The sequence below is a fragment of the Anopheles coustani genome, chromosome 3, assembly GCF_943734705.1.
Source record: "Anopheles coustani chromosome 3, idAnoCousDA_361_x.2, whole genome shotgun sequence".
NCBI classification, from domain to species: domain Eukaryota; kingdom Metazoa; phylum Arthropoda; class Insecta; order Diptera; family Culicidae; genus Anopheles; species Anopheles coustani.
This window is the reverse complement of record NC_071288.1, coordinates 25,896,835-25,922,848: the sequence shown is the minus strand read 5'-3', so window position 1 is coordinate 25,922,848 and position 26,014 is coordinate 25,896,835. Positions and strand designations below refer to the sequence as shown.

The window sequence follows — 26,014 nt, the reverse complement described above, 5'->3', positions numbered from 1 at the left end:
TTCGGGGTTCGCCGTACGCTCGACGGGGGGGACACGCCAATGGCAGACGAAAAGGACGCCAGCGACGGGCCAAACTAGGAGCGCAGAGGCGAAAAGTTAAAGTTTACCCGACGTTCCTAATGTCGTTCGACAACGTGAGAACACTTTGTCGCCCTTTGGGTGCTGGCGTGAGAGGAGCGTATCTAAAAAGTTGTGTTTGTTTGCCGTCCACTCGAGACGGTTGGCTGGCGGGATGCGTGCCGACATGGATGGTGGAAAACTTTCCACCAAAGCAGCTTCGAACACATGTTTTTGCAAACGGCAACCGGCAGTAATCGACGGAATGGCAATCGACTTGGTCAACTATTTATCAATGCCATGCCGTGACAAGATAAACGCTACGCGAAGGTGGCGCGCGTGCCGGGAAACGGTAAGTGCTTAAGGAGGATATTAAACTATCCCGAGCACCGGCGGGACACTCTCCGTCTTGACCGGGGAGTTACCCTTAATGGCCAACGAAATCGCTCCAAATCTCCCGAGAAACTAAGAACACAAATCTGCGACCGGGTCATAAAGGGCTCCGGTTGGCAAGGCGCACGTAAGCATTTAAGCGACGTGTTGTTTGTGTGCGTTCCGAGGCACTTTAAACCGCAGCGCTAATGGATGTACTCTACGTTTTCTACCGAGAACGTGCTAACAATTACTTTATGGCTTTTCTTTGGCAGGCGGGAGCAGTTACTTACGACCCGGGTCTTCGCCCGGTTCGCCCTATGAACACAATCTTGGTCGACTTCATCCGAGGAGAAGGGACCTCTGGGTGCTTTAAAGCCAGGAACTCTTGTCGGTCTTCGCTTGGAAGGTCCGTCCATTGTTGAGAGCGATAACAACGGAGCCCGGGCGTATGTGCGTGGGTCTTGCTTGAAAGCGAACGAGCGAGCCTCCCGGAAGTCGGAGCTCAAGTTATGAAATATGATGTTTATGTACGTTCCGTACCCTTGGGCATTTCATTTCACTCCGGTGGCCCCTTCCGCTCGCCCGACCATTCGACGGAAAAACGGTTCCTCCACGCGTGTGGATGAAGGTTTGTCCGGACACTCCCTTACCGATCCGAGTGCCAATATCTCGGCGGAAGGTGCTTCCGTAAATGATGAAACCCACCCCGGTGGGTGAGCAACTTCCGATTAACTGCGGTCGGAGAAGGTCGACCGGTGATCGGTTTACGGGCGGGACATAGAGGGACATCATTTGTGACTCAACGCATCGCAACGCAAGTCGTATCGAATCGAAAGAACCGAGGGCTGCCGTGGGGGCGTCCATCATAACAAACTTATTTGCTAGCAAAACCAAACAAACATGCACAGTGCAACATTTATTCATCGTCTCGAGGTTTTCCAGAGGGAAATTTCCTTCGAACGAGAAGTTCGGGAGGCAACTGTTGAACATAAATATGGCAGCAAAACAGCACTTTTCCGAGAAAGTGGACGGACTTGGTACAGTTTTCTGCCCCTCGTCGATTGCAAAAAGGTGAAATTGAAAAGATTCACCTGAGATTCGCTTTAAAGAGAAGGGTTGTCGAATTGCGCACTCAGTAGTAAGTAGGTCAAGGCGCGTTTTCAAACATTGGCCCCATCTCTTTCTCAAACTTTTCGATGATATCATTTTAATTAAATAATTTCTGTTTGCCTTGAATACACCCTCAAAAATGGTTCCATTGAGAAATTTGGAACGTGGAAATTTGAAGCAACAAAAACCAAGTAACAAACCTCCTTTTTCCGTTATGAAAGTATTTTGGGCGAGAAAGTATTTTGAGGCGAGTTCCGGCAAAGACTTGATCCCCGAACCGCCCGATTCTACCGTCGGCAAGGAAGACATTAATGCCACCGAGCACGCTGGCGCAACTTTTCCCACCCTTTGGTACACTTGGGCCATGAATACCATTATCCTTTGAAAGTGGATTCGTACTCGAGAAAGGCTTTAACCGAAAACCCCCATTGGGGGTTTTCCCGGCGTCGGAAACGGACGTTGGCGTGCGCGAACCGAAGGGACCGAACGACGAACCGAATTGAAATAAATCAGCTTAACTTTACCGTTCCGTCGACGGGATGGACTTTGGGGAAAAATAAAACTCAAAACCGGAAGCCAACCACTGGCAGCCATTTCCGGTGGGTTTTTTCACTCCTCATCCTGAAAGGCTGGTTCCATTATCCCCGACAAAAAGATCTGCAAAGAAGAAAGCGGTAGCTTTTTCTTTCGACGTCGGAAGCTTGCGAGTGCAACAGGAGGAAAAAGGGAGAGTGAAAGAGATAGAGAAGAGAAATACTCTTCGGGCGCGTCCCTTCTAAAAGGGAAATCGATGATGGATGCCTCGAGGACTCGATTAGTGATTGTTGAGGCTGCCGGTAAGCGGTACTTAAGAGGTCAACTCAAGCAATCGGTACGCGTGCGTTGGTTTGCCCTTCAAGCTGTCGGGAAGCGACCTGTTGAACTTCCCTTTACCGTCGGTGTGTGTGTGTGCTTGTATTGTGTGGGCGAGTGTTTGGCAACAGTTAGGACCAACTTTACCCGCAGGACGTCGATATTTGCATTTGTGATTGACTTGCTGGCCGCTCGAACTATCGCTCTTTAACGAGCTGCTTTAACTCGTGGAATCGATTCGAATGCCCGGCCACAAGATGCGGTCTTTCGAATAACAAGCACCGCTTCTAAGCAACACCTCTTCTCCTTTCCCCCCTCATCGTTCATGGAAATGATGTTTCTTGTTTAACTAAACCAAACGATCGAATGATTCGTCTCACAGTAACCGTAATTACTGTATCAGATTTAAACAAACGTCGAAGCTTGCGGGCGTCTATTCGGGCGCGGATGGTCGGACGGGAACGGATACAATTACTGTACCGGATCCGGGCTAGTAATTAGCATCCGAAATCGACTCGCATTTCGCTCGGGTCCATGAGTCCAGCTCGGATTGACCCATCCGCGTAGGTGCTTCAAGGTGCAAGTGCGTGTTTGCTTTGGAAAGAAAACCGCAACCCACAGTTTACACGCCAATTAGGGGCGAATTACTCTAATTGGGGTTAAGCTGGGGTGGGCGGCGGTCGTTACATTTAGAAAACGTTCGTATTACGGATGTGGATGATGGTACGGTTAGTAATCGCAATCACAATGTGTGCAATTTTGTGGTGGTGTACGTGGTGAAGTTCTGGAAAAGAATGGATATCGTAAATTTACGTGAATGACTCAATATTTCAAAATGATGAGGAGCTTGTTTTAAAAACTTCACGCTCAGCTACATTTTTCCAAGGTTTGTTAAAAGTCGGTGGCTTATAAATTATGTTTTAATACTTCGACTTTTGGGCTATCACGTGTATAAAACCTCCTTTATATAAAATACTAGCTCGAAGCCCCGGCGAAGCTCGGGGAGGAAAAATGTGACTAAAGTTTTTATTCTTGGTTCATTTTCTATGCTACATTCAGATTGCCTACAGACATATAAGTACCTGTGATATCACTCGGAAATTTTCTTTCATCAATAGTCTAGGGGGCAAAGTGCATGGGTGTTGTTCCGGAGGATCGGAGTTCGAATCTAGGCTAGGAAAAACTTTTTTGTTGACGGTTGTAAAAAATTTTTTTTCATGATTTTTTTTAGATATTTAAATTACTTTTTCAAATCTGATCATATTTTGTTACATAGATTTCAAATTATCATAACCATTATTAAATTAACAGCTTGGTGGTTCAATTTATTCACATAGCCATATATACCTGTATTTTCCCTATGCAATCCACTTGTACAACTGGTATACTGGCAGTGGTGCTCGAGCCTTGTATCAGAGGTTTGGTGTTCGAATCCCGAATGGGAAAATCTTTTATAGTACGAAATAAAATTTTTCTTCAAAATCTACGTTTGCCATTCAAGTAGCGATATTTCCTCACAATTTTTAACTTGTGCTATGGTTCCTCGGCAAGACTACGGCTTCGCTCTTGGTAAACCCGTGTTCGAGTCCCGGTTTCCACTTAGAGTCAGATTGTAAAAAGCATGCTTCACGTGCACTGTAAAAATGTAGGGTTTATTGCCTCATCTCATCACGGGACTTTGAAACTGAGATTTATAAAATTAAAGATTATTTTGTCTCTATTTACTATTTGAAAAATGAATACTTTGATTCTGTTGAGCTCATCCTAACTTTTAATCATTTCGATAAAATAATGATCACATTTAGTGCAATTAGATTGAATAAATGTTCCATTGATCCCCAATAGTTATTGTTGTTTACTTTTCAACTTAACATTTTTTTCGTTGCAGCCCATCCTTCTGGGTCAATCCTGAAAAATGTTGAATGTTAAATTTTCTTCAAAATATTCAAATTTTAAATAATAATTTGCTGTAATATTGGATGAAAATTCTTCCCGTCTTAACATTCAACTGATGGAAACTTAAAAAACCATAGAAAATAACTATCTTGCATTAAAATAAAGTGTATGAATCTTTCATTTTCCAGCACAAGAGGAACTGGAACCGCTGAACAACCTGAACATCAACAACACCACCGAGGGCGTGTTCGATACATCCCGCTGCTGGAACACGGTCAAGTGTTTGTTCAACGGTGTCATCTGCTCGCACAAATTCAAAAATGTCCAGGTAAGTCAACCGCAGCTAGCTGGTAGAAAAACACACTCCACGACACAGTGCTCTCCCCAGCCGGGAAGAAAAAGGGGCGGAAAATCCATCAAAAGTTTTTGCGTTGCAGACGCAACAACAACACGCTCGCCAAATCTTTCCCATCAAAGTTTCCCCCTGGTGGTGAAAATGGTGAATGAGAGAATGCTAAGAGCTGGTCTCCCTACCTCAAGACACACTGTGCATTGTGCAGGTACGAAACCTGCAAAGTTTGTCGGTGGCTTCAGCCTTCACTCAGTCGGACCGGGAGGATGAAGTTTGTAGAGATATTTCTTTTGCGTTATTCCTACCTTCTTTGGCTGGTCGCGGTAAAAGTTAAATATCGCTTAAATAGCAAGAAAACCGCGACGAGCAACATTGCCGATGCCGACGATGTTCGACTTTTATTCGCTCTGTGACCGCTGGAAAATCTGGACGCGGGAAAAATCCATAATACGGTATTAAAGAAAAAATTATAAGCGAGTTACCAGTTGTTTATTCTACCCACGTCGTGTACTTACTTTTATTCAATTTTCTCACCATTTCGAAGCAAGCTGATCTTTAGGAAGTTTGCCGTAGATAATGGTTGAAAATTTCACTTTGTTTCTTCTCTCCTTCCCTTTTTCCCGTTGTTACCGAAGAAAAACTTATGCCGTGGATGTCTCCAACGGGATGGGAAATTCTTGGTAGTATAAATGTGTTTTGTCCACCAGTTTTTTCACCAACTCGTTCAGCTTCCGGTTTTTCTCTCGCTCTGCAAGATGGGAGTGAAAAACAATCCGGTTTATCACGTTGATTACTTTCTTCTCGATTTTCCAACGTTCTGCATTTGCGTTGAAAACCACTAGGAACGAATCGCATTTCGGCGATACGCGTTCCTTCGCGTTGTTTGTTTATTTAAATTTGTTTATTTCAATTTCGCAAAAAAAGTAAGCTCAAATACACGAGAGCGAAAGAGAAATAACAACAGCACGAGAGGCGAGTAAATAAAACCGAATTGGAACAAACAGGAATAACGAATCAGCCCAGGACACGCCGGCTGTGGCCAGAAGCTTGTTTGCCTTTGCACCTGGAGAAACAAATAATTTTTATTACCGTTGAACTGCACGCCGCCGGAAAGAGGGCACGTTGCACCGAGAGGCAATGTTTCGTACTTGTTTTTTAGTATTTATTTTTCAACATTTCCACCGGCACCGTAGACGAGATTGCAAGATTTATGGTGAACCGAACGAGGCGAAAAAAAAGGAAGAAAAAAAACGGTGCTCCACTTGGAAAATGGAATAAGCATGAAACATTAATATTGCGAACAAAGAGCCGACCACTGCTGCTGCATCGTCCCACGGGAAATAGGGGGAAAAACAATAGCCACCGGGAAATGCATGTGCAATGCACCTGACATTCGCGTGCTCCACAACGGAACTGGAGTTTCATCAACGCACACTGCTACAATGGAAAGTGCTCGAGGGGGTGGTTCGGTAGGGGTTGGTTTTGAAGAGATGGTGTAAACTTTTTCCTTGTGCTTTTCCAACGAGAACCGCTTCGTCCTGCTTGGATCTGATACGCATCAGCATCGAGGCGGTTCCGTCGCTGCTTCCTCGTTTGGCTTCGGTTCGGTTGGCAGCAAGCCGAAGCCACCGGAAGTAAACCAATTCGCTTCGTTCGTTCCCTCCGAGACGGGTTATTGAAGGCCAAGCCGGTCACTCGGGTCGCTTGGAATGCGATTCGTCTTGCCAACACACAAAATATGCATAGCTTTTGGAAAGGAAGCGGAATAAAAATCGGTCCGGATTGAGTGCGCTTTCTTGCACACGTCCCGGGAATGGGTTATCAGAGTATGGAAATGAAGAAAGTTGATGACAGCGAGCGGACCACAGCGAGGGCCAGTATCTGATCAAACTAGCCCGTTGGTACCCAATGGAACCGAACCGATTCGTGTACCGTTCCGTCGGAAAACCAGCACCTTGCGGTAGTTGATTTTAATATGGCTTTCCATAGCGCACCGAAGCGCATTTCCGAGGACTGGCAGGTAAAGTGTTGGCGGTAAATTTGTCCGGGCAGAGATTGACACAAAGGAAGGCGAACAAAGACACCGACGATGGTGGTTTGGTACGATCGGTCGGAAAGATGCAGTGGAACAGAGATTTGCAATCGTCACAAAACAACGGATTTTGCGGTACGGCAGACGCCTTGGGGAGCGACAAAAGGTGTCGTCTTAAAGGTTTCCCACAGCGTGTTCCACTCTTTGTAAAACCTTGGAACAAGCAATGGCAGTGCTACTTTTCCCTCCATCCATCCCGGGGGTGAAGCCCTACGAGAGCTTTCCCGAGCTATGCCTTATCACGATGGAACGGTACCGGTCGGTTGAGCGCATCTCGTTTCACTCCGGACGCCACTGCTTTATTACAGCATAATCGAAAAAGGGTTTTCCCTATTTCGCCGCTTAAAAGGAAGCATTTTTCAATCTTCTTACCATGGTGGACCCATTTTATTTTACTTCGGTCCCACACGACCCCTTTGGCCCTTGACTGGATGGAGCAGCATTTTACCGGCGGTGCCACAACAACAAAATAATGCCGAGGCACTCATTTACACCCGCAACATGGGAAAAACATTTTTCCAATCCGGTCCCGTACCGAGCTTACAAAAAGGCTTCTGTGGGGGAACGGGAGAAAAAAAAACAAATCTCTGGAACTTTCAACAACCATCAACCGGGGCCGAACAAAGTGACTGTTAATTAGATTTCGTTCAAGCAGGCTAGAGCAGACTCTGGCTCACCGTGACGTCCCCTGTGCGGGGTCGGTGATTTTCTCCCCATCGAATCGGACCATCGGTTTTGATGTATGCGAGCCATTTTTGATATGTTTTTTTCCAAACACAATTTTCCCTGCTAGTTTTCGACCCTTCGTTCCCCCGAACCACTTATGGAAATAAGCTTGTTTGAAGGTGCGCCCCCCTGTTGGGTTACCTCATCGGAAAGCCTTCACCGCAAAATCACGGCACGGTCCCGGGGGGTGGTGAGGGGTGGTATTCAGTTTTTAACGATTGTGGCTTTATTTTTATCAACCTCAGCCAGCTCGGCCGAATCACCGGACGGGTTATGGTTTGTTATTTCGCCTGCGGTCAAACCGAAATCGGGTGGAATATGATGAATTTCATTAAATCTGTTTCAGGGTGGACATAGGGAGGAATCGGGCCGCGGGCGATCATGGTGATTAACTATCAGGTGAAAGTTACCATCAATAAATAATGTTTAATTTTGACGCCAACAGGTCAATGCATATTAATCAGGACGGAAAGTTAATGTAAATCACGACTTGTTTTTGCCTAGAGAGTGGGAAATATGAAAATAATATTTCATCACGCTGAGAGTAATACATCAATGTATAGAATTATTATATTTTTAAAGAATACTTTTATTATATTGTTATAGAATCACGAGCTCTTTAAAATCGGTCATATTTGATCTCGTACTCAGCTGGCATCATAACAAATACAAATTTTCAAACTAGTATCATCCTACTAGTTTGTCTAATAACTATACAGACAACACAGATACATTTTTTAAAGCTAATTAACTTTAAAAAATAATTAATTTCCTAGTAGCACGACACTCCGGGAGGAAATAAAAAGATGCAGAGTATCCTTAATTTAATCACATGGCAACGAAAACCTCCCAGGGGATGCGTTTTAAATAGAATCTTGTGTTGAATAAACTCCCACCGAAGGCTTCATCGTCGAGAACAAATAATAAAAAAGGACATATTGCATAAAGCTCACATTCAACATGCAGCAATGCCGTGTCTTTCTCTCCAAGGACAAAGCCTTCACCGGAGCACAGATTCTTATTTTGATTTGCCACTACAAACAACCCGGTTGAAAAGTGCTTCTCAAATGAAAATTTTCCCTTGAAACGCAAGCACCATGTGTCCGTTTACGGGATGTATTACTTCGCACAATAACACTCGAGCATGGCAGAAGAATTGCAGCATCGTCCCGATTGCGATCGGTGGAAAGAAGTGCTTCTTCTCGATTGGGCATCACTGCAGGTCCACTTTGCACTCCTTCCAAGCTCTTCGCTCGTTGAATTGCATTGCGATTTCCTTCGCACATGGTGATGCATCCCGGCGGATACCGTATCCAATCCATAGAGTGCCCGTGCCATGAAGTGATTCCTTTACGAGTTTAGCTTTTCCCAGTGTGCGCTACACTCGTAAAACCTCCTCCACATCCCCGGCAGTCCCGTAGAAGGTGGCTCCACGTGGCTCAAATATCAAATTAAATGCGCAACCCTGCTCAATACCGGCTTCACGAGATTTTTCTTTCACACACGTTTGGTTCAACCGTTGTGAGCGATTTCAATGGTATGAAACGTTGAAATTATGGGAGTAGATAAAGAAAACTCCAAGAAGACACTACCCACACTTTGGTTTAAATGAAGGCTTTTCCACTGAAACTGAGAAGATAAGACTGGCACCGATGTATGGTGGAAATGTAATGGATGAGCACACGGTGTTTGTTTTTTCCTTTTGACGATTTGTTTTCCTTACGAGAAAAAAAAAGCATTCAACGGCCATTTGAAAAATACTTGAAGCCAGTTGCATCCATGTTGTAAAGCTTCTCTCGGCTTACCGGATCTTAGCCAGCAATATGCCCGTTTCATTGCGAACGAAGTTCTTTTTTATATCAAGCGCAGTGAAAGCCTTACCGCAGGATTTGGATATCATCGTTGGTGGTGTGCTTTTCGCGGGGAAAAGAAAAACCTGTGGTCACCATTGACACCTCACGTTCGAATTCAAGCGAAGATGAAAAAACAGTCGTTCATAAGTCTGTTTTAATAGGGGATATCAGTAGTTTTTTTATGGAAAGTAAAAATTTCAATAGCAGAACTTTTGCCTCCAACCGTTTTCCCGACTTAGCTCGAACTGCTAAGAAAAGCAATCCAACGAAGAGATGGCCCCGCTGAACGCTGAACCGTAGAGGGTATGCAAGAATCGTAGAAACGGGTGAATGAAACTGAAGTTAAACTTTTTAATATACTTACCCGACAAACACGATCTCCCGTAGCGTGAAAACTGCAGTAACAGTATCGAAGTGAAAATGGCTCCCATTACGCAAAGCATGAGCTGCTAATTGCATTCACCGCCTGGTGCGAGGGCAAGGAAAGTTTGTGAGCTTTGCTACTATGTAGCAGTTGCGATTCATTACAAATTAATGATTGTAATTAAACGATGCCTTTCCTATTTTAGGGAAGAGGATTAGAATTGGAAACAATTACCAAAACGTTCATTAACTGCAGTTCCAAAGGGTTGAAGCAATTGAAATTGCCTATGCAAGGAATAGTACACCAAACGTTTAGACAGGCATAATTTAACTAAATGATATCATTTTGATGACAGAAACGCTCCTAAGTTTGGCGTAAATGGCATTGTATCTAAACTGCTACATCCGAACAGACTGGATGAATAATGTTCCGATTTAGAGGCGAAATAATTCATTAACCTCAGACCACCAGTTCCACTGCCCGGTTCGTACGGACACGAACAGATCCGATAATTTATGTCCCTTCTAAGATCGCACGTCGCACGTAACTGAGGTTTAGCGCAATGGCCAGCGAGGAACGCTGACGTGCTAGGTTGGACACGAATGTGCTTTGGAGCGGTTTCAACGGCGGTTCCGATGAATAACTGGCCGTCGTTTCACGAGAGACCGTGATTTATACAGCCTTCCGAATGGCGTTCGGGGAATATTCTGGTCAGTGGTGATGTGGTTTTCCGATTGCAAGGGTGTTGGGTAAGTAATTGGAAACTGTTCTGCTGCACTTGACTCGTATGAAATTGTATGTGGAACAAGATCCGAAGAAATCTTGTTTGTTTACAGGTCTCTTTTATTTCTTATTTCGTTTATTTTTAATTCATTTATTTGATAAAGATAATTTGTTAATGTTAGAAGGGTATAAATAAGGAAGTTTATGTATTATAAGGGAACAGTTTTTATCTAAATGAAACAGATATAAGAAAAGAAGAAAAATATTGTCACAAACCATTCGTTTGAAGAATTAAGAAATAACACAAGGATTAAGACGACTCGAAAAACGCTCGTACTAAGGAATAGTATCTGTAAGTTCGATTTCATCGCATACTTTCATCTTCGTCGTTTGTTCCACACATTCTTGCTTTTTGGTTTTTGCTCTCTCACCGTCTACTTTTTGTTTTCTCTGTGTGGATTAGGTAATGGGCTTGAAATATCCTTTGGCGAAGTTTTGTTGGTATTTCTACCCCGTCTGGTATCGTCTTCAGAGACGCATCCTTTTGCACTGAAAAGGATACCGGTGAAGGAAAAAAAACGCAAGCACTGGAAAAAAAAACACACGCCCTAAGTGAAAGCTGCTCCAGCGAGACGGTTCTATCGTCGGCCAGTTTTGGGATTCTTCGGATGGCCAGCAAATTGATGCTCGTTATTTTTCGTCCAACTGTTTATGGGAATCTTTTTCGGTCCCTCGTCGCCGCCGTTCGCCGAAGACAGCATGGCGTTTCACGTTCAGGTCCGTTGACTCTGGCCAGTCAGCTCGAAAGAAAAAACCACTGCAGGGTGTACGTCTTAATGCCTTCAACCGGGTGTAGTTTTTGTACGTGCGTTGTTTTGGTTTGCGTTTTTGTCGGCGTGGGGCTTTTTTGGGGAGGGGTGTATTTTGTTCGTCGTTTGTTTGCCCTTATGTTCACCGTTATCCTCTTTGTCACATCATAAAATTGGGTGCGTTTGTATCACTTTGCTTCCCTCACCACATTGGCTGATCATTTGCAGAAGGTTTTTTCTGCCTTTTTTGTGTTAGGTAGCTTCATTCACGCTTGTATGAACGTGCTTTTTTGTGAAAATGTAGCAGATAGAATGTTGGCATATATTTTGTTGAGCACAATTTACTTCTATTCTTGGTGTGGTAAAATGAGACAAAATTGTATGAAATGGTTGTTATATTTGCAACCTTGAAAATGGTTTTTTATTACTTATTCCTTCTAACATAATTGAATTAAAGATTTCCGACGCATTCATTGGTCGTGCTTCTAGCTTAACAAACAAAAACACAAACATAAAGTTAGTTATACATCCCACCATGAGATTTCTGATATTTTATCCTTTGTTCTTCTAATGATTTGCAATGCAGTGCAACAATTTGCTGGTAATTAATTGTTTTCTGAAGTGTCCATTCGCGCACTGAACCACCGGGCGCCTCCATCGCTTTTATTAAAACCGAAAGCACTTCCAGGAAATAATTACGACGCAACTCCTTCCCAACAAAGGTCTGCTGCAGAAACAACGACTGGTCATTTGGAGCTCATGCGATATCCGCCCTGCGGCATAAAGACGAAGGTTGCAGAGTGATTTACTGTAACGACCCCCATCGGCTCTGAGGCACGTTCCGCTTGGTGTCAGCGCTATCATCATCGCCCGCGTTCGTTAGCGTTGCATGCTTTATGAAGATCGTGGCTCAACAGATGCCCCCATTTTGGAAAACCGGGGGAGGGAAAACTTTACCAAAGGGTCAGCAAAGTGTCCTGACTGCCATTTTTCCTTTGCGAGCGAACAGGAACGCTGCGCTGAACATTTTGTAGTGACATTTGTTTCATCCGAAGCCTGTGTTCAAATATTTACTGATGCGATTCCATTCACTTCAGCTTGCACAGGAAGAAGGTTGAATGTACCATAAAAGGGAAATAGAGAAGCACAAAAGAATAGAGGCAGGGAGTTGAAGGGTGTGTCGAGGGGTGTTGAGTAATGAAAGTGTATCGATGTACCGTAGATCAACAGCACTTCTCAGTAGCAATTTGACGTTCGAGCTGCTAGAGTAGGTTCAATTATGGTACAAACAACTGGGCGCCTCCATCTTCAATTACTGACTGAAATTATGATAAAATTAACCTCCTACATACCTACATTTTTCACACAGTGTGGCTGATTAACGATTAATGCTTCTCCCAATCATCGAATAAAAATATATTTTCATTGAAATATGCGTCCTTTGTGACATTCCATTAGGTCCAATATGAGCGAAACCCTTCTGGAAGGGCACACACATTCCTGGGCCGCTGCATACACTGTCGTTCCACGTAAAAGGGTCAGTTAACCGAAATAAAAGCGAAGAATTTTGTCAATCATTTCGGTCCGAACGGTTTCAATATCAACTTGTAAATTATTAACGAGGCACAATGGTCGACCTTTTCTATCCCCACGGGCATTCTTCATGCCTTCATAAAGGGCTAACTGCACACATTTTCTCAAGAGCCAAGACGAATGAGAGAAACTGTGATCGAAAATAAAGCAAAATAGAATCGGGGGAAAAGCATGTTTTCCCAATTTGCTAACGGCCACCCGAAAGCCATACGTCTGGCATATAGAGCAACAAGTTCAGTTCGGAAAACTGCGGGAGGGAAACATTCCACAATTACATCCCACGTTAAGATTTGGTTTCGGGCAGGGAGAGACACCAAAGGGTAGCTAGACGAGTTGGAATCACCGTTTTGTTTTCTTTTTGGTCCTGCAAAGGGTTTTATTGGATTTTTGATTGGTTGATTGGTTGGTCAAACGAGATGAATTTCCCGACCCGACGATGGAAAGTAAACATTGTCGAATCGAGGCTCTCCTAGTCACACATTCGTTTCGCTCTTCCATCGTCCTTTTGCATGGCCGAAAGCGCAATTTCCGTTGACCTATCCGCACAGGGCACGCTTGTTGATGCATACATATTTAATGCGTCCGCTTGGGAGGGACGCGGGTTTCATGTTCGTTGTTTGCTGTCGAGCCCAACCTCGATCATAATAGCGACTAAAAATAAACTCAAAGAAAAAAAAAGTTGGGAAAAAGGTCTCTAAAACACCAAATCCACCACGGTATAAGTTCAGGCTCCATCAATCCCTTTGGAGCATAAGCCAAAATATTATGTTTTCGTTCACTTTTACTTCCTCGCGTTGGAAGGGTAGGATCACTCTTAGCCAATTTGTTAACTAATGAAACAAATACTACCTTGCAGACCACGTTGAGTTTGAAAGCATATCTTTGTTTACGTTGTTTTAAGTTCACTTTATCCCTCGTTAAACTAACGCAGCACCATCACAGTAGAAATTTGCTGCATTCTATGTCCGTAATATTACTGGAAGTTACTTTTCCCGCTAAAAATCAAGCCCTATACACGGTGTAAGCTTTCACTCAGCAAGGGTTCCTTTTACCGTGCATTATTATCCCGCTTCTCTACCACGCTTCCTGTTTGTAGGCTATTTTGTTTTCCCTCAACCATTCTTTTGACCCAATTTCTTTGGAGGGTGCGATACAAAGCAAGAACGCAACCAAACAGAGGAAATTTCGTCCGCAATACGCGCGTCTAGAGCAAACTGTGAAACTTTACCACGTCGTTGGACGCTCCTTTGCCTTGTTTTAGAGAAATATTACCCCATCCGAGAGCCTCAGGATTATAAAAGGTGCTCACGGAACGGGGAACAAGGATGCGCAGATTTTCCATTTGCCCACGGTGCTTATCCTTTTCCCTTGAAGTTGCTTTTCGTCAGCCAACGGGTGAACGTAGAAAATCTCTAGCGCCATTACGGAAACTGTCGACGACTCTAACTAGCCTTACCGAATCTTTCAGCGTCAACGACACTAACAAGCATGTTGTTTCCCTGCGATGGCATACTCCACTCAAACTCTGGTGCACTCGAATAGTAAGAATATTGTTCAAGCCGTGTTCCTACTACTCTGTTTGGCCGAAGAAGGGGAAGAAGAACAAGTTGGCGCAAGAAGAACATCCAGCGTCTAGTTGTATCAACCATTGGAATCATCAAGTTTAGGGTCGATGTTACACGGGAATCCTTTCATTCAGGAAGAAAGTACGCTTTCATAGTCTTTAACATGTTGATTATACACTGTTTTTCCAGTTACCCTACACCAGATTCTTTTTACCATCTTACTTATGTGGAGCACATTTCTTCTTTTTGCTTCGGAAAGCGTTATCAGTTATTAAAGTCTTGAATACCAAAATTAAGATTTGAAAAAACGTTACAACGTTTCTGTTGAGGAAAAGCCTACTTTTTTCATAAAAGTATTCCAAAAGGCGTTGTTTTCATATACACATTTTTTCTCTTTGTGTGAAAGTTTTTTAGTTTTAAAAACATTAATACAACCATTCCATAAATTACATGCATCAAGAAAAGTTCTATTGGGAGGAAAAAAATATAGGGGAATTATCCAAAATGCCACGTTCTGAGCATAAGATTTTTATGCCGGCGCAAAGCGAAGATGCTTTTGCACGCGAAACGGTATCATCGATATAACGAGCCACTTGAGCGATATTAATATTGCCTCATAAAATAGATGACTACGTACTTTAGATGTCAATGACACCGATTACCGTAAGTAACAGTTTAGATAAACTGTGTTAGGTTTTAACCTAGTGAACAACAGTTTGGACCAGGTTCCTTAGCGTGTTCACCGGTTTCTACAAAACAATCAATTCTGTAAAGGTTGTGAATATTGTTACATATAAATGTAAAGAATTCTTATGGGTATGTTTAATATTTCGATCTCGGTTTCATAACACTTAGTGTGAGAGAGAATTTAATTCGTAAGATCCTTTTAAAGTAAGCTAATGGGACAGCTTTGTTCGGCGATGAGACTTTAAGGACATGCATGACGACCTTTCCTTCGGGTTGACTATACAATATTTAAAGTCCTCAACCCAGCCTAAGATCCATCGGACACAAATGATCGATTTCTGAGGCTACAAACTCCCGGATGAAGCTGCCAAACTGCCATTGTTCCACCTCTCGAGCGAAAGATAACCGAACAAATTGAAACAAATTTCACAATTTAACTCAATAGGTCCGGACATCCTAACCTATCATCCTCTAATCTTTTACCGCTTCACGCTCCTTTCCCGACCGTTGGACGGACGGAGTCAATTCGAATCAATTATCCTTCGGCTGTGACCGAACCCGTGCGATACCTTTTCCCCAATTACGATTTCGTCATTTCGGACATCATCATTCTCATCCACTCAAGGTGGTTGCGGAAGGTCTTCCGGTGCTGCTGAAGACTTTCGCACCCGCGTCGGGCCCGGATCGGCGAACCACTTGAGTAAACAAATGAATGCCAATAACAATAACCATTCTCTGCCACTTCACATCACAGGCCCACCGCGGGAGAAAATGGGGTAGGGTAAAGAGAAAGGTACGGAAACCGGATCAAAGGCAGACCCTTGGCGGCCTTCGGTGGGAAAACCCATCCCACGGCACGTTGCGGTGATTGAGGGAAGAGGACAAGAACTGCCAAAACGTGACGCGCCCTCCGTGGAGGTCGCGCCCCCCTGAAGAGAATACATGTCCGGCATAATGGTACAAATTAGTGTCGGTTTATGAGTGTGTGTGTGTGTGTGAACATCGGGAAAGGCGGCGGCTTGGCAGGTGGACTTCCGCGTAGGAAGCCAATGAAATCAAACTTGATTGGCGCCCGGAATTCGTGATGAGTCACTTCGGTGTAGCGCCTGGGAGTCGTTCCGATGATCCACTTGCTGGGAAAGCGGACCACGTTTCCTATTTCCCATCGGCAGCCTATTCGGTGTCGGACACAGAATAAACAATAAGGAACCAGTTCCGTGCCTGGACTAGTGAATTCGAATGGAACCCGTTCGGCATACAGCGTGGCCGAATACAGAACCATTCGGTTCATCTTCATCGGGTCCTAATCTTTTTAGCCGTCATTTCAAAACCCACGCAGCATTCATTTCCGACGGTTTGCGATCATTCGTTTCCAATTTTTGCTATCTCTAGCTAATCGCTTCAACTGTTTAGTGTGCTATGAACTATGAACAATCTTTTTTGACCCTCCTTTAGGATGAGTTGATAACATCGACTGATTAAAAGTTATTTATTAAACAACACTTCAGAAGAAAGCTTAGCGTTAAAGCGTGGGGAAAATGAAAAACTGTTCTTTTGAAGTTTAAAACCTACTCGAAGGCATTATCTTGAGTCGGTGAAAGCTTCGCGGTCCTTGAAACTATAAGTTGGTAATTTGATATCTCTCTCTTGCCGTGAGTCAGCTGAAGATGGTTTTAGCTTTTGTATACCAAAGTGAAAGGACTTTCCACTCGACTATTCCAAAGCTGACATCCAGCGAAGTAGAAGATAATTAGTAGCAGCTACAGGTGTGACGTTAAACAAATTTTCAATTGCTTGATGTCGACACAACAGATTAAAGGGTGTTATTTGAAAGAGCATTCAGAATTTGGATAAAGGAGCTAAACTAAATGTATTATAATATATTTTAGACTATAAATTGTTTTTTACATTTTGCTTTTTAATATAATGAATGAAATCTCCTTACCTATTTTCGTATGTCCTACGGATCTTTGTCAGGGCTTTATTGAACGATCAATTGTTAATTCCTCCGGGTTTTACGTGGTTCCGCGTCCATGGTCATTAATTTCCTAAAGTGACTGTGAAAAAACGCTGTAATAAGTTTCTGCACATCCAAGCGCATGGTACAGCATCATATACTTTCTAATACCTCAAATGTTTTTCACACAAACATCGTCCAGCACGAATTCAAGAAAACCAAAACGAAGAAGTTGCCGTAATCTGCCCTTTGCTATTAGCCGGTACACTGCCTGGGAAAACGAAGTAAAGTGAGGTTCCCACACTCAATATCCCTTTCCGGCTTGACGTCCCGGCAATAAGGAACCAGCTCTGCGTGGGTACACATACACACAAACACACACACATCAACGCCCTTTATCCGCCCAGAGCCACTCCTAATGGCGACAACTAATGAGATTTTTCTCATGTCGGATCATTCGGCGTCTTGCTGCGCCCCCCTCGCCCGACCCTTGTATTAGTGGCGATTTCCGCGGAAAATACACGTACCCAACCTTCCAACATGTTTTCCCCCGTCGCGTTTCCTTGCCATGTGTTTCTATGAGTTCTTTTCCCTTTTTTCCGCAGGTGGAAATGCTGTACCAGCGGTACTTCCTCCGCATGAATCAAAGCAATGCGGTGCACATCGTGTGGCTTCTGTTAGGATTAATATTTATCTTAGCGCTAATACATCTAGTGTTTACATTCATCCTGCAACAGTCGCTGGAAAGCTGCTACGAGCCGCCGCTGGATGGAGCGCACGCCGGTCAAGGTAAGCGGTTGGTGGTCAGGTTGCACAGTGGGACTGTTATCAAGGGAGTGAGGAACAAAATATTGAAGACATTTTTGATCAAAACATTGATAAATTTGTGTAATTAGCTAGTTTAGCGATTCTATCCAGACAATTATATTAGCTAGATCAACAGATTATATAAAGAGTTCAATAACAATTCTCCAAAATTGATGGTTGATAAGAACCCCATTTATCCCACCGCTAGTGTGGAAAAGATGGGTTAAAATTAAATAAACTGCATGTTCAAATATTTGGTCAACATCATCCAACATCCCACCATGCGCGTGATGGAACTTCCGGAAAACATTTCCGTAGCCCCACGGAATAGACTCGACATGCTACAAACGAAGCGTTTGGTCGAGCAAGAGGACGTTGAGGCTGCGCTCCCTGCGGAGAGGCAAGTTATAAAAGATACTACCGAGCAGAGCTGGCCTGACACAATGCGAGCAAGTGGCAATGTGGGATCGGATTTGTAACACATGGACGGTTTTCAGATGAGCTTGCTTGTCCTTTTCCGGGACCGTACGGTTTTTCTTCTAACTTCCTTTGCCTTGCAGTTACTGCACACACAGATTACCGGATAAACCCCCCCGCCTGCACTGGCCCACGTATGATTGAAAGCGGAATTTCCCGTTTACGGACATGCGGTTCGTAAACACCTACACCCAGGTACTGCACGGACATTTGCTGACACTGACAAAGTCTTTCGGTACAACTTACTAATATGGGGAGATTAAATTGTTGCATCTGAACTATATTTTGAATGGTATTTACCTTCCATCTTTTTCACGGTACGACTCCGATACTTATGGCCTTTGCCATCCAAACCCGGGGGTTGTTAGAACACTTCTACATAATGTTGAATGTTGATTTCCTTCATGGGAACGGCAACATTATATTATTATGAGAATTAATTTCACTACCCCTAGCTTTTGCTCCTGAGGAATAAACAGCTTCAGTGTCGTGTTTAAATTCTAGATAAAACCACTTTCAACAGGGACATTATTTGCACATTAGGAAGAAGGGCTTTTTCGAGGAACAGTAGGGGCTCAAAAGCCAATGTTACTGTGTGACATTACTTGTAAAATAGACCACAGAGTAGGTTGAAAGTGCGTGCATTAGCCTAAGTCTATCGTTTGATAGGTACTAGGTCAAGGTACTTTGCTGTGTACTCAATTAGGGTACATTGTTGTACAGTATTAATTGCCTCTTCTACAGAAACTACCATTCATTACGGGGTGAAATGCAACATCATAATTTGTACGCTGAACAAAGGAGCAGTTTAACGTTTGTTCTACATAGAAAGTCGGATCGTTTGTAGCTTGCTGAATCGTTGTTTTTATAATTATTGGGAGCCGTAGCATATCTTGGTCCAGACTACTTAGTATTTATTTAATCACAACTCACTACAACAAACCAACTTTCACCATTCCAAAAGTCCGTTCAACAGGTGTTTTTATGGAATTTGCTTAGATAGTGATGCAAGCGGAATGAGAACGTATAGAAACTCCTTTTCGTGATGTTTTGTCAGGACTTCGGGAGAGTTTATTCAGAACTAGCGGATAGCAAAAACATATCCATTCCGCGAACAAACTTGATTACGAATTGAACTTTGTTTTCTAAAGAAGAAAAACATCAATAGATCATGTTTTTCGCTCTAAAGCATAGAAAAAACTTTGATCTTAACATAATAATGAGAAGTTTTGCTGATAAATGACCATAATGCATATGGTGTAGATATAGAAGGTTCATTTCATATTCTCCGAACGAACCGAAAGTTATCATTGTGCTTGTCAAAACTAAAACCAGATCAACATTCTACAGTTTCCGGGAACACAAGAAAATAAGGACAGTCGGCGAACAAACCGACTCAAATCGAAATTGTAATCGTCAATCAACTTGCGAAGGGTATTTGGGAACATCCCCAATTACTGCATCCACTCGGATGGAAAACCGATAGGCTTATGAAACGAAAGTCGGTTTTATCGTTCGCCTGCAGGCTCGTTACGTTTGGCGTTATCAAATTGTGTGGGACTTAAATCATTTCTTTCCCAACAGTCCATCGTGGTGGCCGACAGTTCCAGGAAAACGAAAATCCGTTGTCGTACCTGTGATATCCACCATGCTCGTATATTGCTGTATCAACGCATACGCTGCGAGTCAACGGGCATCGGTCGCCACACACGACCGTCTCTATTCAGAGTCCGATCCATACTGACTACCCTCTATCCGTGTAACCCGAAACCCAGGATGCCACATCCTCCCTTTGGCAAAAATAAAGCGTTACCTATTCCCACAATTCTCTACTCTCTACACACATGTTCAAAGTACCGCTTCGGTGGTCTTATTTTCCTACCGCTACGCCCTTCAGACCTCTGATTCTCTTTGAATGACTCTTCCTATCTTCCCTCGCATTACGGTCAAATTTGGCAACTTGGTCCCGATCCCTCAACTCCTCGTCTTGAGGACGTGCTGAATCAACATTAATATTGGGGAGCAGATTCCTCACTGCTCTACCAAACAATCAATTGTGCTGGAGGAATTTTCGTCACGTGATGCGGCCATGAGTTGTATGCAACCACATAGTCAGCCAAAACATCCTTGCAATTCTGTTTTTTTTTTCAGCCTAGCTACGGTTACCGTTTGATTCGCATACCCTTTTAATACCTCTTCTGGATGCACCGTCAAATCCTGGCCATAGTGTGGAACTTTTGTCTTATTATTTGCCACCCCTGGGTCGTGATGGTATTTACCGTGGCCCCGGAGTCGATTAGGAATGTGAACCTCTCAGAACCAAGCACGCAATGTACCAACCGGGGATCCCCATCGCTATTGGAATCGAACTGCGGAGTCATAGGACACCCGGTGATCATCTATTTGATTTCACCGGCAATCAGCACCAGCTTGATTTTCACCTTACTCACCAATACCAAACCGCTGTTCCGTGCCACCGGCCTAATATTCATGTTTCATCCTGTTTCTTTATTCGTGCATATGGGCTACCGTTTCCCCTTCAAGCAGTCTAAAACAAAAACAAACCAAAACAAAACAAAACTCAACGCTTTTCTGCACTGGTCATGGGCCGAACCCTACTCAGTGACGTTCGCGATCACCGCACCGCTCTGTTGGTCATGGGCCGAACCCGACTCAACTTTCGTACTCTCTCTCTCACTGGTCATGGGCCGAACCCGACTCAGTGGTGTCTCCGATATTACCTCTCTGTTGGTCATGGGCCGAACCCGACTCAACTGTCGCACTCTCTCTCACTGGCCATGGGCCGAACCCGACTCAGTGGTGTCTCCGATTTTGCCTTTCTGTTGGTCATGGGCCGAACCCGACTCATCTATCGCACTCTCTCTCACTGGCCATGGGCCGAACCCGACTCAGTGGTGTCTCCGATTTTGCCTTTCTGTTGGTCATGGGCCGAACCCGACTCAACCGTCGCACTCTCGCTCACTGGCCATGGGCCGAACCCGACTCAGTGGTGTCTGCGAAAATGTTATCCATTTCCATTATGTCATGGGCCGAACCCGACTCAACTTTCTTCCCAAAAACTCACATACGCGTCCTCCTTTCTTCATCACTACCGGTTATCAATTTTCCACTTCGTTATCATGGCAGGATCGCCAATGTGATATCCACCATGCTCGTATATTGCTGTATCAACGCATACGCTGCGAGTCAACGGGCATCGGTCGCCACACACGACCGTCTCTATTCAGAGTCCGATCCATACTGACTACCCTCTATCCGTGTAACCCGAAACCCAGGATGCCACAGTACCACGATTTGTTGTTCGCGAATTATTCTCCGACGGGCCAAAGTTATCGGTGGTTTGAGGAAATTTTGCGCGTTGATCCACCCGAAAGATAAAAGAAACTCATCCGTCTCGATCCAGTTCTTAACCGTTCCATGACTGATGGCCTGGCGATTCTTCTACACTCACAGATCAGCTGAATGTTACCGCATTGACCGCGCTCACTTTTGGCAACGAAAGCACCGCGGGCTACGAGGGACCACTGGGGTGGAATAGTTCTGCCGAGATCGAGCCTCCCGATCCGACCGACAGCACCGACGGAGGCGCAACGAATCATCGTGACCGACGACAACGACAACGCAACGAACAGGACGACCCGGGAGGCACTCGTGGTGGGGAGGACGAAACTTTTCCCCGGGCGGGACGCAGTCACCGGAGTGCCGGGAGTGGCGGAAGGACGTGGCAGGTGGTAGCCGGAAGCCGAATGCGACGGTGGACGCGAGGGCATTCTCACAACAGGTAGGACTGATTTGATTTTATTTGAAAAACTCTTATTTTCATCGATTCTGCCTATTGTATATTTTAGCTTCATTTTTTGTATGGAGTTTTATATGCATACACTAAGAACTCGACAAATATTAAACTGTCACTGCTGAAACTTTTTTTACAATGAGCATGTTGCTGAAGATTTATTTGATTCCTGTATTTTTTTTTATAAAACTATCTCAACTTTATATTTCAAGCTCAGTTTTACCAACTTAAACAAAACAAACATGAAAGATCTCTACAGTGCTTAACAAAGTCGAATACAAAGAAACGATGAAATATCAATTATTTCAAATGTCCATTATTTATGTCCAGAACTGGATTTCTACGTTCTTGGAAGTGTTTCAAATTCAGTTTTGCCGGAAAGGGTCAAAACATAACTTTAGAGCAAGTGTAACAATATAACTATAAAGTAAAGAGTTAAAAATATCTCTTGTTTTCTCCAAACCTTCTTTACCATCGCCGGGGCGTCAAGCTACATTACAATTTAATACACCAAATGTAAAAAAAATTAGCAAAATATTTTCTGCCTTTCCTTCGTTCGCTCCTTTAAGGCGAACGCAGCCAATTTATCGTTGAATCGATTCGCCATTTCTATTACTCTTTTCCATTGAAAAACATAATCCCCCGGCCCTGTTTCAATTACAAGCTCGGATACCAATTGCCCTAAACTGATATAAAAATTGAATTTTCTTCCCCAAGTCGGTGACACGCACATAAAAGCCGATCGAGTGATTCAATGGAAAGCGTCGGTTAATGGAGTTGGTGGAGATAATTTTCTGAGAACTACCTTCGGCCGGAGGGAAACCAAAGAGGGAGCCTTTTTTTCCAATCGACTACCCTTAGTGGATGTAACTTGAACGGAGTTGAACGACGTGTTAAACGACGGGACGAACGCGCGACGGACACGTTTTTTACACCTTCCACTTCAGGGGTGGTTTGAAAATAATCCAATCGAGACCAATTGTTGCTTTCGTGAGCATTTGATGAGATTTCGTTTCAAACGGCGAACCATTTTCTACGATGCGTGAGTATGAGAGTGACGCTCCTTTCAGTTCGTTCCCAACTGTTGTTATGGTAAAACGTGACTGAATGATGTTCGAAGATTCCAGCAGGAACAAGAAATCCATCCTTTCATGGCCACGATTTGACTGATTCCAGGCGGATCTAAATAACTCAGCCAAACCGCTGCTCGGCATACATTTGCTTCGCTTGAATACATGAACCAGATTGAATGATTGTGGATGACAGAGAACAGCACAATGATGGGGCTGATAAAACTTTATGAATGGAGGTTGAATGTTGAATTCTATACCAGCATATGCAAAAACAAGCTTATTACAGAAAACCGATATCAAGCAGCCTCGTAGGAAAAAATTGAAAAAATTGACTTGTGCGTAATTTGGTTTTGCAACACATTTCCGGTTAAATATTTATTTTATGTAAAGAAAATTTACGTACATTAAAACGCAATGATCAATGCAAACAATTCAACGTCCAATGGCTTGTCCGTATCAATTTATTAATGATATGAAATTTAATATATTACTTTCGTGGTTCAGATCAAAATGACCGATGCATGGAGAGCTCGGTCATGAGGATTTCGTGGAAAATTATTCCATGATGCACTGTAAAATACAAAATTCGCGTTGAACTTGCCACAGATCCAATCGAGATAATCAAACATTCAAATATGATTACTAAACCACCAATGTCTTCCCATAATGCAACATGTTGAAATATAATGAAATCGTTCAACATGCACACCTAGAAGGTTATTCTTATTCCAATGGGATCAGTTTTTTTTTTAATAACAGAAAAAGTTCGCCCAACAAATTTTCCAACTACATAAATCATCTTTGTTGAAACCATGAAAAGGCTTTTCGCTCCATATCAGCTGGGAAGATGAACAATATTAGCAAAATGATTAATGAACAGAGTATCAAATTCTGCTCTACGAAACCGAAACACTGAACCGCTTTTTTTAATTTAAACGAGTAGTGAAAGAAAAATGAACCTAAGGATGAGAGTACGAACCCTTGGGATGACATTGATTGGAATTGAAACTCAACTTCTGTTGATCACAAATACCCGTGCCGTTCGATGTCCTTGAAGAGGACGGGTTTTGGGAAAAAAAGGTAAATGTAGGCGAACCTTTGCCTCTCATGGAAGTAAAATATGCTTCCCAAGCGGTTAGGAATGGGACCGCTGGCGAATAAATACTGATTATCTTTCCAGAAGCATAAAGCTCCCTTTCTACACCATCCCAATGCTACCGCTTCACCACAAATCATCCACTGTCTCGGTGGGTTAGTCTTAATTAACGCGATTAGGATACTTTTCGAGGATATTCTAATACACTCACGCCACGACCACACGCACACACACTTAGGTGCCCGAGTCCTGGAATAGATGCCACGGAGACTAAGCGGGCGTGTCGTTAACCGGTTCGCAAGTGTCTTCTCCCTTCTCCGGTGAGCTGACGTCTTCAAGGGTCATGCCATCGAAAATTATGACCAAAATTGGCATAATTAATCATGATAAACGGTGACACACCTACACATCCTCCAGAGGCTTCTCAAGAGAAATGGTCCTTCCCTTTGTGGTCAGCATAAGAAAACGGATGAAGGAAATCTTAAAATTATGTTGCACCACTTTCTAAAAACAGTTAAGTTTGTTCGTAGTTATTATTGACACTTACTGTCGAAGTTATAATGGAGATGCAAAGCTCTCGGAATTGCTTCTATAGCGATGGATTCATAAATTAATGCTATTATTTCATTCTTACTTCGTATTCCAGACATCGGCAAGAAATATTCTCTCTGAGAAAAACGATAAAAACATTAACAGATTGCTGTTGTTTGGTATTGCAACAAATTTTCCAGAGAAGAAAGCATCAAAATCTTTCATTTTCCTTGAGCTTGTCCATTAGTGGAGAAAGCATGTACTGAAAATGAAAACAAAGAACTGGATCTAGTGAACTGGCGATGAGTTCCGGAGTTTTACCTCGCGTAACTTTTTTTTGTTTCGAATCGGTAGCCATTTAAAGCTGCTCCGGAGCCATTAGGGACCGGAGCGTCGAAACCGCTATTTTTAATCTTCTTTTCTTTACTTTCTGGCGCTCCTTCCCAACTGCCTCCCGCAATCGGCCATTAGAAACAACAACGTCGACGCCGAAGACCAAGGCAGCATGGCAGAAAGTGTCGCTGACAGCCCGTCATCCGATAGTGGGCAGCGGACATCGTCGTCGTCGTCGGTGCCGGAAGGCGAAATCGTACAGGACGGAAGCCAGCCGTCCGGTAGCCCCGTGACGACGTCCCAGCAGCCGCCCGCCAACGTCAGCAGCGAGTACTCGGAGGACGGCGAGATTCCGCTCTGCAATCGAGACTACTTCACGCTGCTGAAGGACAACATGACCCAGATCATCGTGCTGGGCGTTTGTGCGACCGTCTACGCGCTGCTGCTGATGTGCCTGTACAAGCAGCGCATCAACGAGATCTACCTGTTCCAGGTGTCGTACGTCATCATGGTGACGCTGCTCGTGCTGGACGTTTGCTTCAGCTTCACCACGTCGGCCAAGTAAGTGCTGCGTGTCCCGCGGGAAGGTGGCTAACTGTCGCTTCTTTTAACGAGGGACATCACTGGAGTGAATGGAAACAATAGTGCTTTGAGGGATAATTAATCGTTTTTTCAGTTCCCAAACAAAAACACACATGAAAAGTATGTCGACAAAGGGAAAGAAGATTTAAAAAAACATAAATTAACACTTTCATTATTTCAAATCAATATTCTGCCGTTATGAAGAATTTCACGAATCAGGATCAAGAAAAATCTATTGTTAGAAGAAGGAATAAATTGGAATTAAAAATGATTAAATTTCAGAATAATTT

At 43.6% G+C, this 26,014-nt stretch overlaps 1 protein-coding gene across 1 annotated transcript in view; it reads left to right on the top strand.

Annotated features, from left to right (window-relative positions):
- The window catches only part of LOC131258586 (adenylate cyclase type 6), a 43,232-nt gene that overhangs the window by 10,637 nt on the left and 6,581 nt on the right, over nt 1–26,014 (top strand). Inside the window, exons 4-7 of the mRNA XM_058259938.1 lie at nt 4,479–4,618; nt 17,617–17,800; nt 21,770–22,097; nt 25,281–25,703. Of these exons, the coding sequence (XP_058115921.1) occupies nt 4,479–4,618; nt 17,617–17,800; nt 21,770–22,097; nt 25,281–25,703 (1,075 nt within the window). The remainder of the gene's footprint in view (nt 1–4,478; nt 4,619–17,616; nt 17,801–21,769; nt 22,098–25,280; nt 25,704–26,014) is intronic.